The sequence below is a fragment of the Amblyomma maculatum genome, chromosome 1 (assembly GCF_055883805.1).
Source record: "Amblyomma maculatum isolate TAMU_Amacu chromosome 1, ASM5588380v1, whole genome shotgun sequence".
NCBI lineage: Eukaryota > Metazoa > Arthropoda > Arachnida > Ixodida > Ixodidae > Amblyomma > Amblyomma maculatum.
This window is the reverse complement of record NC_139344.1, coordinates 181892702-181912176: the sequence shown is the minus strand read 5'-3', so window position 1 is coordinate 181912176 and position 19475 is coordinate 181892702. Positions and strand designations below refer to the sequence as shown.

General features: G+C 42.8%; 1 protein-coding gene across 3 annotated transcripts in view; it reads left to right on the top strand.

The window, feature by feature from the left end:
• LOC146205050 (uncharacterized) overlaps nucleotides 1-19475 on the top strand; it is a 62313-nt gene that overhangs the window by 16082 nt on the left and 26756 nt on the right. For 2 of the 3 annotated variants that reach the window (XM_084589735.1, XM_084589737.1), the window contains exons 5-9: nucleotides 532-570; nucleotides 791-862; nucleotides 2303-2413; nucleotides 6815-6904; nucleotides 9452-9523. In XM_084589735.1, the coding sequence (XP_084445861.1) occupies nucleotides 532-570; nucleotides 791-862; nucleotides 2303-2413; nucleotides 6815-6904; nucleotides 9452-9523 (384 nt within the window). The remainder of the gene's footprint in view (nucleotides 1-531; nucleotides 571-790; nucleotides 863-2302; nucleotides 2414-6814; nucleotides 6905-9451; nucleotides 9524-19475) is intronic. The other variant, XM_084589736.1, reaches the window with a different exon arrangement.

The window sequence follows — 19475 nt, the reverse complement described above, 5'->3', positions numbered from 1 at the left end:
TCTGAGCACTCGACTACTGAGGTGGGAGACCCAGGTTTGATACTGGCTGCGGCGGCTGCGTTTCAATTGAGGCGAAATGCAAGCTGCTAGTGTACTGTTCAGTGCCAGTGTATGTTAAAGAATCCAGAGTGGTCGAAATTATCCAGAGTCCTCCACAATGGTGTTCCACGTAACCCAAGTAGCTTTGACCCGTTAACCCCATAAAACCTAACCAAACCAATATAGCAGCATGGAGTGTAAGATCAATAAATTAAATAGGTAACTGAAGAAATTTGGTTTGTTGAAGAATCATGTCTGCTGTCTCATTATTTGTATCTGCATAGTGGACATAGTGCTAACAAGGATAGTGTCTACATGTATAGCAGGCTTTTTTTTATAAAGCTGGTATCTAAAAAAAAAAAAAAAGAGCCTTCCCTATGAATCCTGTGCTCAATGATTTGTGGCAGCACCCTATGCAATTGCTGATAATTGCTACATCATGAGTACTACTAATTTGCTCTCTTAACACCCTTCCCGTTTTATTTTTTACAGGCGGAGACAATAAACCCTTTTGAGATTCCAAACACTAAGGTAAGCTTAGCATGAGATTTTTGCCAGGTTGAAATTGTGCGTTATGCATGTAATTTTGCATGAAAGCAAAGACAACTTATTGTCATTGTTATATGTATTCCTGATGAGCAAGCTTTGCACTAAGCTTCCTCAGTGGTTCTGTGCTCTGCTAGAAATGAGTCATTCCTTAAAATTTTGCTTTGGAGTGGTAGTTTAATTTGTGCACTTGAACCATTTGCAGTTCCAGGAGGCAGATAATTTAGCAGCAGGTCCAGAATTTTCGCTTCTCGAAACAAGACTCGCGTCTTCGGAGGTGTGTATTCTACGTGATTTAGGTGTGTCAGTTTGTTGAGGGGTGCTCAGTGGTGACTGCTCATGTTTTTTTCATCCGCTTTTTTGTTAGTGGTAATTGCAGAAATGTGCTTGCCAGGCATGACCATTGACAATGAAGACTTATGGTTACTAACATAAAAGGCCGGTGATTGGTTGCTAATGTGCCTTGCTTCAAATAAAAATAGTTGAAACGAGAAAATTGATCAGTGCCTATGCTGGACAAGTATACCACACAGTTGAACCCCTCTTCCATTGAACTTATAATTATACTTTACAGCTCAAGGTAACATTTAGCCTTATAACAAATAACTGATTTAACCCATTCTCTTTCAAAAAGGGTGGTACCCCACTTATCAAAAAAAAAATCTTTGCGATCAGCAAACAGTACCAAATAACGTCACATAATGTCTTTTATAAAAGCCTTTGTAGTTTCTACAACAGGTTCTATAGTTGTCTACTATGTTTGCAAATATTTATGAGAAAAAAAAATTCAGCTTCTAGTTTTTGTATCAAACGAAGTTCGAGGAGTGGCAAATGTCTCATGGGCGCTGAGAGGGACATGCTTCTGTTTGCCAATGATAATTATTCGGATTGTGATGATCCAGAAGTTATAGACAGCAGCGGTGCATGTGTCCAGTGTACTTGGACTGACTCCCAAGTTTACCTCTTCACGTATCTATTCAGCGCTTTTTTTGAAAGTGCCAAGGATCAATGAGGGGAAGTGGAGTAACGCTGACTCTTTAAAGCACAGGGCAGCGTAGGGACAACTGTTAGTGTGAAAGATGCAGTTCACATCGCACCTCACCTCCGGAATGCTTCGAAATTTTCTGCATAGGAAAAAAATGTTTAGGTGTCCGCACATTTCGATAATGAAGCAAAATTTATTTTGCTGCAGTATTTGTAGTGGAAAATTTTTATTATTGTTCCAAGCGACCTGGGCCACGTTGCGCACTAAAAAAAATCGGCGTGGAGTGCTGCACGGGCAGTGGAGATGAAATGATTGAAGTGAATAGGTTAAGCACTGTGTCCTGTTTTTTGTGCAGAATTTTACTTTTATAAATTTGCTACCTAAACCGTTCTGTAGATATTGTATTCTGTATTTTTTGACCACATATAATGGCTTAGGAATATTTATTAGATATTGTAGATGTCGTTAACATAGGCTTGTGTACCCTAACTTCAGATTATGAAAAACTGGCTTCTGAGGATTCTAAGTGCTGTGCACTTGTACAGACTTCTCACATGTGTTGTCTGTGTAACTTCTGCAGACTTCTCACACATGTGCAGCTCACAGCTGCACATTGCAGCTGAAAAATTAAATTAAAGGTTTTCTGTAGCATTTGGGTGGCATGGCCCATATTCAGGTAATAAAGAGAACCTAGTTTGCACTTACAAAAATACAAAATGTGAATTTTTTCAGAACTATTTTTATCATGCCTTGGCAAACACTGACTTGCCTCATGGCTTCACAAATACTCCAACTGGAGAGACACCAGACTATAACCCCGTTGATCCTAATGAAGTTGTGCAGGTAAGTTGCATGTTTCAAGTTTGACCTCTACACATACTGTGCAAAGCAACTTAAGCTGTGGAGGGAATATTTGTCTTCTAGCACATCTTGAAATTGAGGAAATCACACTGCAGCCTTTAAATGTCTTTTGCTTTTCTTGCTGTTTTTTCATTTTTAAAAATAAAGCTGTTAATTTGTCCATGACAGCTTAGCTGTTATCTCTTTCAGCATGCTTGGCCTTATTGAATATTTTTTTTTAGCTTATCATGACATAACAGCTTTTACATTGTTGGTGGTCAATATGGGCAAGACTAGTTTCGCTCATGAAAAGTTCCAGCGCAAAGGAACGAGGACAACAAGACACAAGGAAAACAGGAGTAGTGCAGACTACCAACTGAATTTTTTTTGAAAAACAGGCCGTATTTTGTACCCCAGACTCGCGCAAGACCAGCAATCTGAGAACACGGAGCACAATCATTGTCAACACGACAATCATCTTATCAAACAAGAAAGGTGAGAGGCAGTCTAGAGGCTTAGATGCCTGAGTAAAGCATATTGCTAGGCTAGTTGGTTTAAAATCTTTTAAAATTCGGAAAAGCACCCTGGCACAAAAATTTAACATGCACAAAAAAGCCGTCCCCTTGTCGCTCTTTTGTGTGTGTTAATTTTTTGCGCCAGGGTATTTTTACCAATTTTGTTGGATGCCTAAGGGGGGAAAAAAAAAAGGAGGAAAAAGGTTGTTTTTTTCTTCAGTCATCTAAACCTCTACATTGCCTCTCACATTCCTGGTTTGATAAGATGATTGTTGTGTTGCCAGTGATTGTGCTTTGTGTTTCGTTCCCTGATTACTGGTTTTGTGTGATTCTGGAGTATAAAATACGGCCTGTTTTTCAATAACCTGTTTTTCTTGTCGTGCCATCCTTGTTCCCTTGCGCTGCACTTCTTCGTGATGCCTTACTGACTGGACCACACGAAGGTACTAGTTTTGGTTTTGGCTTGCCTGCAATGAAACCTCTCACCACTGTTAAATGTTTTTGTGGAGATTTCTCACTTAGCATCACTTTTCCAGGTAGTCTTGGTTCATTAATATTCTGTAACTGTATGTCATAAGGTGTCAACAAATTCATTTGAGGAAACTGAAACATCATAGTCTGTTGGCAGACGAACACACTTCTTCCCTATTTTTTTTTCCTCCACTTGTAACGCTCACTCTGTTTCTTTTTAGACACCTGAAACAGTGGTGGTAAGCAAGGCCAGCTGTATGCTTTTCTGAAGGTGTTCATATAGTTGCCAGCTGACATTACTTTAGATGGCCTGGCAGGCTGTATTATTGAACCTGTCTCTATATTTCACACTCGTGAAATGTCTCCAAATTTAAATGCTTACTGCATACTGTCCAGTGGTTGAGGCTGTAGAAGCAGTATTTGTTTTTAGCAATGCATGCATTCTGGCTGTTAGTCAGCGGAGCCCTTCATTCACTTGCACATTTGATCTTGAGCTGAGGAACGATGTAGTAAAGGGCTTCAACCACCTGGGTTCAAGGTCATTCACTTGTGCGTTTTACCTTGAGCCAAGAGGCACCGTAGTGGAGCGCTCTGAAAATTTCGATCACATGGGGTTCTTTAAAGTGCACTTGACCATGTGACTAGGAGGGGGTTTAACAGCTGCTTTGCCAGCGCGCTTGGTTGCTTAGACTTGATGTAGATGAGGAGCATGCCAGTCCAAGTGCATCAACACTTCGGTGCAGGCATCGGGCTGATGCGTAGCCATGTTTAACAGAGCTTACGCTTGGATGACTAGGATTAACCGAAATAAACCTCAGCAATTTTTTGAGTAAGAATTGATTTTTTTTTTACTTTGTGCCTTGAAAATGTTTAGCACATGTTAAAGCTCTTTCTGAGAAATATTTTGTCTCTACAAACTGCTGAGTTGGAGTGCAGTGTTGAGTGAAGTAGCCACCTTAAACCCACAGAATGATCTCCACAGTTAGCTATGGTGAATTAATTTGTTGTCACTCTGATTAACTGTTGTTTAGCCTTTGTCACTCAAGATGGGGGTTTTCTTCTGGATAATGGTGAACAATTTGCTATTAAAAGGCAGACCCCATAACCAAGTGCTCCTCATTAGTGAACGCTTCATTAAAGCTGCTACGTGTTCCATATTGCGGCTATGGTGCTGAAAAAACTTTTTTGTGTTAAAGTACATGTAGAGGCATGGCAGGTGAAGGTTGGATGTGGAAAATTTTATTACGAAAGCAATATACTTCAGGTCTAACCACTCGTCGCTGTGTGCCGTGTCCATGTCCGTGGAAGAAGAAGAAAAAAAAGAAAAAGAAGAATGTTCATGATGATCAATATTTTTATTGTTAAAGAAAGAACGAAGTTAAATTGAGGAGAAGCTACTAGAAAAACTTCAATTAATGCCTGATTTTTACAAATAATTTTCAAAAGTATATAACTCTGAAATGAGATGTGTTAAAGCAGGTTCACAGTTTATAGTTGGGGTTGGACTTTTTTGAAGACTTGGTGGATTTTTTTTTAGTGTTTACTTCAGGGTGCAATTTTTGTTTCCTTTATAATTTTTTTTCAGTGTGTTATTTTTGATGGGTGAATTGCTGACTTTTTTCGGTTATTTAATGTGACAGTCTTGCTGGTAAAAGTCATTTAGTCTATTTAGGCATTGTTGTCACCATTAACACCTTAATTACCATTAATAACATGCAAATGGCGGTACGTGGAGCTGTGTTTGTAGGTGTAATCGCTGTCCTTATTAAACAAGTATCTGTCTAAAATTCTAAGCAAGCCCCCTTCTCCCCTCTTATGAGCTGAAATTACTAGAAAAATGGAGGGGGAGGGGTGTGGGTGGCACTTTTCCAGAACGGCACCGAAATTCAAGATGGCTACTACAAAATTTTCCAGTAAGAGAAAAAATGGATGCAGTGCATATGGATTGAAAGTTTTTATGTATCTCTGATCAGGCTGACTGGGCTTAGCAGTTTGTGGCAAAATGTCAGCGTGACACCGCCGAACGTTCTTGCTACGCCGCCGCTGCCGATGCGCCAATGCAAATCGATCGGTGCTGGCCACTTTTTCCTGTTGGAGCGGTGTTTAAATATTTTAGTGATGGCCTCAGTTTTTCATTTCGGACATAGCTTCCGCCTCTACAGCGGCTCTCTGCTTTTTGTGTCATGTGCATCGAATGTCTCGTTCGCGGTGGTCAGCCTTTTGTCATGTGCACTTCTGGTTTAGACATTGGTGTATGGGTACAGTTTTTGCTTGTGATGTGTGAGAGTTGAGATTGGATTGGGATCATTGACAGGGAGCGAGGATTTGCAGCACAAGAGAAGAGGGGGAAGGGGGGGAGGGGCCACTTTCTTGGTATGGCACGGAAATGTGAAAGTAGTAGTGAAGTTAGGGGGAGGGGGGTGACTTTAGCATGGTTGGGGGCATTTGTTTGAATTTTGTGGTAGTTAAATGAGATAGTTAGTAAACAAAAAATGAAAGTGGAAGTTTGCTTCTGAGAACTTTTCTGACATGTTATCGTTGGGTGGTCACGCTAGGTGAAGTGAAAGGATGGGGCATCATGAGGTCTAACAGTGATGAAACTGCTGTTCATTCGCCACGGCAGCCATAACATACCTTTTCGTGATACTCATGAATCGTTTTGTGTCGGTATCTTACATGCAGTTGATAGCATAAACTTAACTGCTCTGAGCAGGTGATGGTTGTGAACAAACAGTGCTTAGTTTGCAGGTGGTGAGGACGTGGCACCTTTCAGTTTGCAGATTTCTGTAGGCTATCGGAACATCACCTCAGTTAGCACAACTGTACTGTTTAACTCTTATCATGTCCTTAGCTTTTCTACTGTGCTAATTTTCCACTTTGACTGCATGCAACTTTTCCTTGCATTTGCTTAGCAGCCAGCTAAGCAAATGCAAGGCAGCAGAAGTTGCCTTGCACGTCGAAAGTGCCGCCATTTTTAGTTATAGTAATTGAATTTAAAAACACTGAATTTGATGTATGTTTACCTTTTTTTAAAAACTTATTTATTTTAGCTTGAAAGGTCCAACCTCTATTTATATTGTTCCCCGCCATGGTTGCTGAGTGGTTATGACGCTCGACTGCTGAACCCCAGAATGCAGGATCAGATTTGGGCCGCGGCAGCCACTTTTCAATGGAGGCGAAAAGCAAGGTGTCCATGTGCTGTGCGATGTCAGTGCATGTTAAAGAACCCCAGGTGGTCAAAATTTTCCACTATGGCATCCTTTATAGCCTGAGTTGCTTTGCGACATTAAACCCATAAAGAAACAAGCAAGGAGGCAAAGGCCAATTATAATGTGCAGTCTTATGTGCAGTTGAAAATCTTTTGCAGCATGTTTTCGGTATGAAATGTCGGCATTATTCCTTTTTGTGTTCTCAACAGGAAAACATGGACTTGAAGCGGCAGCTTATTTTGATGCAACAGCAGCTTGAGGATAAGGACCACACTATTCACCTTCTTCAGCAGCAAATGGTGAGACGTCTATGCTTCTATGTCTCTCAGGTGGAGGGTAGAGCTTATGTGTGTTGAACTGGGTGTAACCAGTGCTGTTGTAGTTGTGTGCAGGAAGGTGGTTATTCTGCATATTAAAAGGTACATATGTGGCCATTTGTACCTGCATCATTTGGAAAAGTGCACAGCAGGTGGTACAGCAAACTGCATTTCATTGGTATATCATATCACTTCTGGGGCAAATGGAGTCCCGTCTTTTTCTAGGCGCTCACACTTCCATGTTGTTGTGCCATTTGTTTTGGTACAAAATCTGCATTTTATAATGTTGCCCTTGTCCAGTTGTCTCTTCGTATAGGCACTCTGCCCTTTGTTTATCATTGTTTTAAGACTTGGGATTTGTTACATTTAGCAATGAACAGTCATATGCAGCTGAAGTGACATCTGGGTCTTGAACTACATCAAGGGTCAGTACTAAGACCTCTTTTGATTATTGTTTACATTTATGATGCCAACAAAATAATGGGTAACACACCTGTAAGAATGCATTTATATGCTGATGACTGTATGCTGTACTCAATCATTATATGATTACCCTTGATGACCAACAGCTGTTGAAGGACATTTCCTGTTTCAGCCTCTGAACAGGTGGCTGTGATATTGAGGCCACATGAGGAAAAAGATCAGTGACAAAAAATGGGAACAAGGTGTTATCATATGCCAGTTTATGTGCCTCACATGACCTAAACTGATCTTGTAGATCACAGCCACCATTTCACTATTGAAACTGGTGCCAGAACAGCATGAGGAAAAACATTCAATTATGAAATATTCAAATTGTGTAGGTAAATTTCATGCAGTCACTTACCTATACAGTTAAACCTGGATGCAGCAAACCTCCTCATGCCAGGTGAGAAGAATGCTGAAACATAAACGGACTAGTTGGACTTGACCACTGCTGAAATGGAAGTACTCACTAGCGAGCATCAAAGTCTGGAACCGTGAAATTCATACGTTAATATGTGCAGCCCAGATTCAAGGTTGGCAGAAATCGCAATATGACAGAGGGATAATAAAAGAAACTGTCAAGTTTTTAATGCAGGACTGCATTTAACAGCTACATCTTCAACTCCCATTGTCCGTCACGGTTCCGTCCACCAAGGCAGATCATTTTTGCAGTGTTGACTGGTTACTATCAGAGGTTGTTTAGAAACTCTTGTGTGTTATTGTAGAAAGAGTTGCTTCAAAATAGTAGCAGGTGAATAAGTGTTAAATTGTGAACGTCTTGTATATCTCTTCTAAACAAAAACTTGCAACCAAAGGATTGGTGTCCCTGTCAGTGATATTATCTATTGTGCAAATGTTATTTACCTGGAAGGTGCTTCATACGTTAATCATCTGAATGATTTCTCTGGTGTGCGGTGGCCATGAACTGTGACTTCCGGTCATACGAGGCATAAAAATATTGGTGTATAATTACTGTTTCATCATTTTAATTTACTCAAAGTCTTATGCCAGCCAGATTGACAAAAAAAAGAAAAGTACCTGTAATTTCACGGCGTTTTCATGCTTCATATGACTTGAAGTTGTAGCGTCCTACCTTGTGTGGTGATGGTCAGGCTGAAGACTGTGACAAGCGCCAGCTCATGCGTGTAGCGCAAGCAAAGCAGATTCAGTGTTTGGCAAGGTGGAACTCTAGCTGCACACAGTCTCATTTCCACCTGGCTGAGCGGGCCTAGTAAAATATATTTGTGGACACCAGGCAGTGATGTCTGTCTGGTTCTTCTATGCCACAAAGTCGACGTTGATAGTAGTCGCCATTTGGCTGTTAAAAGCCAAACTGGAACAGCATGATAGAAGAAATTCATTTGCAAACCATTTACCAGGGGTTCTCAAATGCCACTTTGCAGTTTATACTTTCTGATGTTTTGCACATCATACATGGAAAGAACACGCAGGGAAATAAAAATTTCATGTGTGAACTTCTTTATGAATAGCAGCGTCCAGGTAGTCTTACCAACTAGAAGAAGCTGATTGTATTGAACTTCTGGAGGGTAGCTTCATTTGCATGCAGTCAGTTATTTCTGAAAGCGTATGTGGCTTTCTTGGGGAGACAAGACAACAAAGGGAAAAATGCAAGTGGTGCATGAATATAAACATTCGTTCAGTAAGCTGTATGTAGCAACATTGTAATTCTGCCTTCTTTCAGTATTGAAGCTAGTTCTTGGCTAGTTCTACAAGAGAAATTGAGCTGTACCAGCTGAATAAAGGGACACTCGACTGAGAGCAGTTATTCTCCATTTGTTTATCTTGTTATTCTTTCTGGCTCATGTCCTTGGGCACAGGAGAGTTGTTACTTCTTTGAGTCCTATAATAAAATTAACCCTGTCTGGGAAAATGTGCATAGGTAATATAGAATAGGTACTATTGTATCTCTTAATCTGTGCTGCCATGCATGCTTCTTGCTGATTTTGACCACTTCTTAAGGAATTGTCAAAAGTAGCTGCATCAGTGCTTGCAGTTGCTGCGTTTATTTGCTTTTTATTTATTTATTATTTGTTTTCTTTTCAGACCAAATACATGAACATAGCAAACACTGAAAAGGACCCTGCGAAAGTCAATGCTGCCGTGCAAACAGAGAGGGTAAGCCAGAGGTTCCTTTCCTCTTGTATAGAATTGCAATTTAATAAGCGCCTCATATTAGGGGAGAAGAAAGCCCCAAAACATATAGGCAAACATACTACTTGGGCTTGACCATTGCTGAAATGGAATCATCAGCTATAAGCGAGCATCAGTCTGGAACTCTGAAATTCGTATTGTGATATGTGTAGCCCAGGTTCAAGGTTGACAAAAATTGCACTTCAAAAGAAGGGCAATAAGGATCAAGCACATCTGCTTTACTTCAGTGGAAAGTTTGTGCTAAAAGGGTCTAGTGAAGATAGGCGAAGATGTCTTTGATCAGCCACATGTGAGGGCACCGCTGAGGGGCTTCATTGTTTTCTGGCTCACTAACTTTGAATTCTCGTATACTTGTACATCATTTTTAATAGCTACTGTGAGCCTAAGGATATTTATTCCCCATAAAATCCAGCATTGTCAGCATCATTGTTATTGGTGTTGTAAATGAAAAATAGAGGATGCCTCTACCAGGTGGTAGTTGGCAGGTGACATGACCGAGCACTGACTGGCTGGTGGGTTGTGTGATGTCATAAGGCCACATGACTTCAAGTTGAGAGGAGCTGGCAACTCGGGTAGCCTCTTTGAGATGTGAAGGTGAGACACACTACCCTAGTCCACACAGACACGGTCATAGGCCTAGGCCTTTGTTAAAGTGGGACATTATATCTGTCAAGTGTTGTATGTAGGACTGTATGCTAATGAGTATTTATTTTATTTTATTGATATTTATTTGCAACATACTGGTATCGCCCCGCCGTGGTGGTGCAGTAGTTAGGGCACTCGACTACTGTGCCCAAGGATGCGGGATCGAATCCCGGCTGTGGCGGCCGCTTTTTGATGGAGGCGAAAAGAAAGTCCCCGTGTGCTGTGTGATGTCAGTGCACATTAAAGAACCCTAGGTGGTCAAAATTTCTGGAGCCCGCCACTACGGCCTCTCTCATAGCCTGGGTAGCTTTGAGAGATTCCACCCTGTAAACCAAACTAAACCAAAGATACTGCTAGCCTCACAAGTCCTTTGCAGGAAACATACTGGTATCGCCCCGCCGTGGTGGTGCAGTAGTTAGGGCACTAGACTACTGTGCCCAAGGATGCGGGATCGAATCCCGGCTGTGGCGGCCGTTTTTTGATGGAGGCGAAAAGAACGTCCCCATGTGCTGTGCGATGTCAGTGCACATTAAAGAACCCTAGGTGGTCAAAATTTCCGGAGCCCACCACTACTATTATGCGTCCAAAGTTATTGAAATTTTGAACGTAGTAACCGGGAAATCACGTTATTAAGGAACGTATTAACTGGGAGAAAAATTTTGTAAATCTATGGGAGACGTTTTACTGCCCGCGATTTTGAACGTATGAAACTTGAAATCGTATGAACCGGGAACGTCTCGTAGCCTGGGTAGCTTTGAGACATTCCACCCTGTAAACCAAACTAAACCAAAGATACTGCTAGCCTCACAAGTCCTTTGCAGGAAACCTACTGGTATCGCCCCGCCGTGGTGGTGCAGTAGTTAGGGCACTCGATTACTGTGCCCAAGGATGCGGGATCGAATCCCGGCTGTGGCGGCCGCTTTTTGATGGAGGCGAAAAGAAAGTCCCCATGTGCTGTGCGATGTCAGTGCACATTAAAGAACCCTAGGTCGTCAAAATTTCCGGATCCCGCCACTACGGCCTCTCTCATAGCCTGGGTAGCTTTGAGACATTCCACCCTGTAAACCAAACTAAACCAAAGATACTGTTAGCCTCACAAGTCCTTTGCAGGAAAGGGACAAGTCATTTACACACAAAACACACATGTATGCATATGTACATGTGGTCAGTAAAACCACTTTGATACGCTCCCGGTTCATACGATTTCAAGTTTCATACGTTCAAAATCGCGGGCAGTAAAACGTCTCCCATGGATTTGCAAAATTTTTCTCCCGGCTAATACGCTCCTTAATAACGTGATTTCCCGGTTACTACGTTCAAAATTTCGATAACTTTGAACGCATAATACGTTTTACGATCAATCGGACATGTGCTAACGAGCTTGCGACATAAAAAGTAATCAGTGGCGCTCACCCACCACAGTTGCTTTCCTGCAGTGCCCAGGTGCAAAGGGGCAAAGCATCAAAGAAAGTCAACATACGAGACACCCGTTTCAGCGGAAACATGACTTCATGAGAAGAAACGTGGTGAATTCTTAGTGGTGCCTTAGGGGCATATGGGTAATCATTTGATAACTACAACTATTCGCTTGCATACGAGCGCGCTAGGTCTGGGGGATGCGGCTTGAACAAAAACGTGGCAACTGTAAGTTATCGCAATGGCTCCTCCACATGTCACTGGTGTAAGGAAGCGAAGCATCCGGAAACAATCTCAGCTCATCATTGCTTTCTACGAACTCAATTTGTTACTAAATCTCTTCCGCGCTTACGGCACTGCAAATACGGACAGAACTCTGCGAGAGCTAAAAAAGGAACTTGTATACTGGATGTCTATTAACACTAATCTACACTTTTATGCGGTGAAAGTCTCAATTCTAAATGCCTTTGTACTTCATTCATCAGTTAAATTTTTCATAATCAGGCAGTTTGGATCATACGTTTTCCTGGATAATACATTTTTTCTGCATTCTTTAAAATATGTATCAACGAGGTTTTACATAGTCAGGTTGCTACGGAAACAGCAAAAAAAGAAATCTTGCTTGCAAAACACTAAGTGAAAAGGAAAAGGCAAATGCAATGCAATAGGGTAAATCTTGCACATAGAAAACAAAATAAATGAATGAATCCAAAGCCATGCACTTTTCCCATTCCATATTTGACAAGCCGTTCAAAAAAGCCTAAACAATTGCAGGTGACAGCAACATTCAGTGTCATATTCCAGTCTCGAATGGCTTGTGGAATGAATGAAAATTTCTGTGTGTCACTATGAATTCTGTACTCACTAATGTGCTTAGTATTCATTCTTCTTTAGTTTACCTAATTAGAAAATGTAATGTACTTTTTTTTACCTATCTTGAATGCAATTTTTAAAAGTAGAAAAAGAATCTTTAGCTGCTAGAAATTGGCCTGATTTTGGTATTATTGGAAGACTAGCTTTGCACAGAAGTTGTGTAGGGGAGACACCACGACAGTACTTATTATAGTACTTGAATCTAAGGGCCTTTTACTTGTGGGCGTCTAATTAGATCCCTTCACATCTGGTGCTCGCACGCAGCCCGATAGTGGGTCTTTCTGCTTGTGCAGCACCGTGTGGAGAGGGAGACCCACAGCATGGTTGAGCACCAAGCCGAAAGAGGTCTGGTCTGCTCTCGCTGCGCCAGTGCACTCTCACCCCGAGGGAATCAGTGACACTCACGGCACAGACATTTAATCGCAGAGAGCTACGGTACAGAACACTGCGCTGTAACACACTCCTGTGCTACTCGCACCAGGCGTCCACTACAGCCCGAAAACTGACCACCGCGACAGCGCACCCCGACAATGGCTAGAGAGCGCAGGCCGGTGCGGCGGGAAAGCTCTGTCGCCGGGCCGCGTTCAGCAGCAGAGGCCACACGGCAGATATGAGGGTAGGAACCAGCCCGATAAGGTACAGGAATGTCTGTCGGCACAGGCTTCTGGGACAGCGGAAAATGGTCGCTCACGTACCTTGCCGCTGCGGCCGGTTCCCGTGACCCGCACTCGTTGCCTCCGCATCTGAACTCCCCTGCGTGCCCGCAACCCGGCTTCCCAGGACATGACTTCGTGCCTGCGTCACGTTAACGGTGCCCAATGAGAGGGTCGGCACAGAGCGGCGCCCCGGAGAGCGGACCGGGTAGCAGGGTAGAGACCAAAAAGGGGGGTGAGATGATGGCAAAGTACTCCCGCGCCTCACGGACGAGGGTTCGCGTGTGTCGCAGGGACAGCAGGGGCAGCGTCTGCAGACACCGCGAAACCCCACACACTGAACTCTTCCTAATTGATCAGTGCCGCTGTTAGGCAGTGAAAACCAACAAATGGTGCTGTATCCGAGTTCTGTCCGAACAAGTGAGGTGTAAGCTGATAATTTGGTGTCAGGTGAAGCAGCTGTTACGGATGTACGTTTTAATGGATAGAATGCAGTGGGTGCTTCAGATGTTATAGTGAAAAGGCCTTTACTACAGCATTTTTTGCAGATCCTATGCAGCTTCAGGGCATTAAACTTCGCATATCGTACCCGCATTGTGATACAGTCGAACCCGGATATATCGAATTTTGGTTACATCAAACTCATGGAATAATATCCCCTTGAAATTCTCATGTAAAAGTATAGGAAAGCCGCATCATATATTGAACTCAATTTCACCGGTCATTTGATAAATCGAACTCCGCACCACGCACTGGAAAGTGTGCCTTCCCCAAAGACGATCGCATCACCTTCGGCCGTTTGCCACGTGATGTTTTCAAGCCACGTACGGAAGGAATGAGAGGGGACAGTTCGGTGACGGCTGGTCTGGGCAGCGTTGCGCCCATTCCCCAAAGGTGCGCGCATCTGCAGTTATCGTTTCCCGCGCGCCAGCACATGACGTTTGCAAGCCATGTGCATGGGTGTGCCCATTCTTTTGCCGAGCTATCTCTCTCCTTCCTCTCTCCTGGCCTTCGTTCGCAGTAGCACGCGTTACCTTTGCGCCAAGCCAGCTCAGCCCGTTTTCAGACGAACATAGACGCTTTCTCCACCGTGTGTTGCGAACCCTCTGCGCGCGGCGGTTGACGTGGCTATGGCGCCTGTGGACGTTAAGAAGCGACAGATCTCTCTCTCTCTCTCTCTCTCTCTCTTTTTTTTTTACGAGAGTCATTCATTCTTATCGATGTGCTTTACGCGCGGCGTAGCGTAAGATATGGCGGCTGCGAACGTTAAGAAGCAAGTGTATATTTTTTTTTGCGGGAGTCGTTTATCCTTGCATGTATGAATCAACGAAAGCGCGCGGTCAGCTGCGATCATGACGTCCGCCCCAAGCGCGGCGTGATAATCGAATCAGGCTTGTGCAATCAAGCCACCACGGGCACTTTGCAAGTTCCCTGCCAGCCACCGCAGGAGCTATCAAAAGATAAACGCGCTATGACGTTATCGCTGCGCAGCATCTTGGCACGCTGCCAAGAAATGAGCTATGGATGAGATGACCGAAACGGAGTGGCATGCGCCATCGACATGCAAGCGAAAACGCTCGCGATTTCTGCTGCGGCGACACAGAAACCTTCTTTTGAGCTGCCGCGGTGGCTCGAGCGGCGAGAGGGACACAGTTCCAACTAGTTGGAAATTTTTTGCTCTGTCACTGCCGCTCGCCGCTGAGATCGCTCAATCACTTGCATGTGAGCGAGCTGGCCTTAACGCTTTTTTTTTTTCCAAATTCTCGGATGCAAATGTGGAGGGTGGGTTCATTATGCGAGTGGGTTGATTACGCGACAAATACGGTATCGTTTTTTCGCATCGTAAGTGCCGTCACAAGCCGATTTCTGTATATCGAATTATCGATATATCGAACTATTTCGCGATCCCTTCGAATTCGATATATCCGGGTTCGACTGTATTTTGTATTATTGTGGTTTAAGTGCTCCTATTTCTCACAAACAGTTTATGAGGCTCAGCAAAGTGGTTTGCTTATCAGAGGATTGTAATTTCTTCAACACAGAAAAGTGCTTTGGAAGCTGCCCCAGATACAGTAAAATACCACTTGAACGAACTTCATTTAAACAAAGTATTCAGTTGTACGAACTTTTTTAAATTCCCCCACTGAAGCTCAATTTAACGCTAGGCAAACGCCCTTCATTTCAACGAAATTCAATTGTTGCTCATTTCAGTTCTACGAACATTTTCTATAGCGCCATTCTGTGTCTCCTACCTCATACTGAGCATTTCAACCAAAGAAACATGCTCTTTTTGCTGACTATTTGGACGTTGAGAAACACATTAAGCTTAACTCGCTGTATAAACAAGTTTGTAGCCAGTGAATCGTCAGCTAGCTTTACATGCTTCACAGTCATAGTCACAGACATCCACAGTCATGGTCACCCATACTTCAGCCCTGCAAAGCCTCTTAGCTCCAAGAAAGGCGTACGTATGCATGCTGGTTAATTGTGGTCTGCTGAAGGAATGATCTGCTTGGAGGAAATGAATGCCTCTGCTGCCCAGCAGACCGCTGTGCCGGACGAGGTTTACGTGGGAGCTTGCACACAATGACTAAGGTGAAGACAACTTCAGTCCTAAGTTCAAAAGTGCTGCAAACGGTTACTGCATTACGAGTATAATATTTATTTCAAAACGGCAGGACGACAGAAATACAGGACGAACAGCGCTCGTGTTCACCCTGTATTTCTGTCGTCCTGCCGTTTTACGCTAAATATTATACTCATGATGTCAGACTTGAACAAGTACAACATTTCACTCTTTTAAAGGTTACTGCATTCTTCGCTTGCAAATGAGTAGGGACAAATTGAAATTGGGTCGAGATATGATGCAAACACCGGATGTTTCTTGGGGCTAATGGGAATAAGCTTCCGCGCACTTATTTCAGTTCAGCGAACTTTCACTTCAACAAACATTTTCTCAAGGTCCCTTGAAGTTCGTTCAAGTGAAGTTTCACTGTACATTGTTTACAAAGTGCTCTGTTTTTGTAAAGTCATCATGATTTGAAATTCTTGAAAGGTAATCTGTTGATCTGAACTGTCTTCACATCAAGATTTAGCAATCATCAGTGTAAGGTTGGAGTGCAAGGGAAGTGTCTTGGTATGAATTCCAAATTTGCTGGCTGGCAATTATAACGAAAATTATCTGCGAAGCTTAGCCTTGGGAGCCCTTTGACGCTAGGATAATTGTTCCAGGGCTAATATAGTGGTACAGTTTTTCTATTCTATCCTTTTATTGCTTGAAATGGGACCATGCTCCACATACCCTATGGGCTGTTGGTGCAAGCATATGAATTGTGGCATGGCATTGGTTGAGTGAATTACAAAAACATCAAAAAGAAAAATTTCAGCCTGTCCATTAGCAATCCTTTTCTTGAAAAATGCTTTGTGTGGTTTCGTTTGGTGTAATTATTGAATAATAGTAGAGCTGCTATTGCTTTGAAAAAAAAAAAATAAGGACCAGTCAGTATTAATAAATGAAAAAATACTCTAGGAGCAAATCTGGTGCTTTGCTGTTCTGATAACTTAGCTTGGTGACTCTTGTTTACTCTTTGTTTTCTCTCGTCGTTCCAAAATATGCTTTCCAAACCATTGAATACTCTCAGGTTCTGTTAACAAAAAAAAAAAGGACAGATGCGAACTGTGGCAGTTTAATCACAAAGGGAAAATGATTTACATTATTTTGTAGGTTGTTGCTAAACTATGCAGAAGAGAAATGCCACGCCATGTTTTCTGTTTGGTGCATTCTTTTTCATTTGGCACATGGAGCTTTTACATTCCATTGGCGCATTTCATAATACTACAGTGTGGGGCAATTACGTTCTTGCTCCCTTATTTCTTTGTACTTGCACAGAAGCACACGAGGCTTTCGGCTGCGTAGTTTGTCACAGATAGGTGAATCTCAATGTAGTCAATTCAGCTTCATCACTCTGGTCATGAACACCTAGTGTCAAGAGTTTATGGAAGGCGACTCTGTAATTAATTTTCATCCAAGGCTTAATGCTTGAGGTTTAATGGTACACCATATAATTTGCACAGTCACAATTGCTGCATATACAATTGAGTCTAATTATATTGGCCACGGTTGTAATAAGGCTCACTTTTGACGGACGAGGGCAGCGCGGCCATCAGACGATGTTTTACAGCAGTTGCATTACATCTCAGTTGTCCGTTGCATCTGAGATGCAACGGACAACTGGGATGACACTACTTTGTTGTTAGTTAACTAAGAGGTGCCATAAAATTTGAAAAGCTCGAATTTCCCACTGGTGAACGGAGATCGGAGACCACCTGCCATGCCCAGTATGTCGGCGACCCATCCACAAACTCCTTGAAAGAATGTGGGTGCACCCCCCTTCCACCACTATATAAAAAAAAAATGATATAGAAAACCGTTAGTCAGCAGCTGCATGCTTACCGGGTGTGCAAAGCATTTAAAGGCCAAGATGTGATTAGCATGTGAGAGGGATGCATTGCAAGCGAAATTGTTGTGAACTGTAGGTGGTCGACCAATGGCAGCAACAACACTTGCACTGTCGTCTCTTCGTCACTGCATTCTTACAACTCATCAGCAATTGGAGGCTGCAAAGCTGCTTCATTGTGTAAATGCATGAGCTGTAATCTTGCGTGGTTTGACAGCAGACTGCATGCCAGGCTACTGCGATTGAAAATAAACTGTCAACAGTGCAATGAAGAAGGTCATTTTTAATGAACTTGTCTGAAAGTTAAGATGAAAAAATACTGGTTGTCATCGAGTGTGACGTTCAAGGTTCAGCCACTGTGTGTGCAGATCATTCTCATGTCTAAGGTGTCCTGTCAAAGATGCGTCATCCAGGATATGCTAATAGCTCTCAACAGGCCGGATGCTAATGTCCCAAGTGTAATGTCTGTGTTCACCGCCACGGAAATGACTAACTCCTCATGGATGGGATTGAGTGTAGTGTGCCCCACGAATACCTTCCTGAGGCACTGGTATTGGGCCAGGAATGACTCAGGATGCTATCGTATGCTAATGAGGCTGTGCAAATGTGAATTTGTGGCTACATGTTGCAGGCGCAATTCAGGCTGGACCTGAGTTCTCCCCAGGTGTTTTTGTTAACGATGACACCTGCATTGGAAAGCTATGCACTGTTTGCGGCGTGAACTACTAAAAGTCTGATCAAGACGATGGCAAGAGAAAGGCCAGCGAGTACTGGCTGTGCTAAACACTTTAAATGTGATTAGTTATAGCATGACCCTAAAGTATAGCTCGTTGGCAGCAGGCATGTGATGAGGCGTACATACCGGCACTGGAGAGCTAAAAAAGAGTCTTGGTAAGGCCGGTTTGAAGCACTGGACGTGTGTAATGCACTACTTCAAGGTATAAAAGCCAGTTTTAATGCGATAGTGTTAAAGGGGACGTTATGCTGAAAGTCTGGCATCAACATTAGCGTCGTCATTGTTAGCGAAATGTGAAGTAGTAGCTGACATGGTCAAGCACTGATTCTTTGATGGTTTGTGTGACTTAACTAGACCCCATGATATCGGAAAGTTGGGAGGAGCTGCCAATCCGGGTTTTTGTATGTCGTGTGGTAGCCTATGCTATCGCATCTTACACTTAAAGACAGCGCTTAAATGTCTCCACAAATTTTTGTCTGTCTTTTGCTGTAACATGGGAAGTCCACATACGTACTACGAATTTCAGATACAATGAACACAATCTGCATAGCCATCAGCTTCATTGTAAAAAGGGTTGACAGTATCTATTCCAATATGCATAGAAAGACAGCGATAAAATTACATTTTGTTCTAATGTTGCCTTTCATTTGCATTTGATTGTGGGTGTGCCTTCTTTAGTTGAGCTTTCCTTCAGACACAGTAGATGAGTCTCACTGCAGGGGTTGCTTGTCAGGGAACAAATCTCCATTGCAGTGCTTGACCAAGTGATCATTTGCTGTATGTACCGCTTACATACACTGTGCATGTAGCTGCAAGTATGCATAGCTACACATATCTGGCTATGCAGCATACATACCGGTATTCTGTATGCAGAATGTGTAATACTGTCACCGACTGATTGTTTGCGATTGTTTGGACTCAACAGGACCCGGGAAATGGTGCGGATAATCGAACAGGCTGAAAAATTTGTGAATGTGAAGAACATCAATTTTCTAAGAAAAATCAACTTTACAAATTGCGAACTTTGCCGCTCTGCATGTTCCGTTTATATGTCGATAATAGGGAGTTATATCATCATGCGATCTGCTACTGCAATCTTCTGCGCCACCCATGTGCACACGCTAGCACGATCCGAT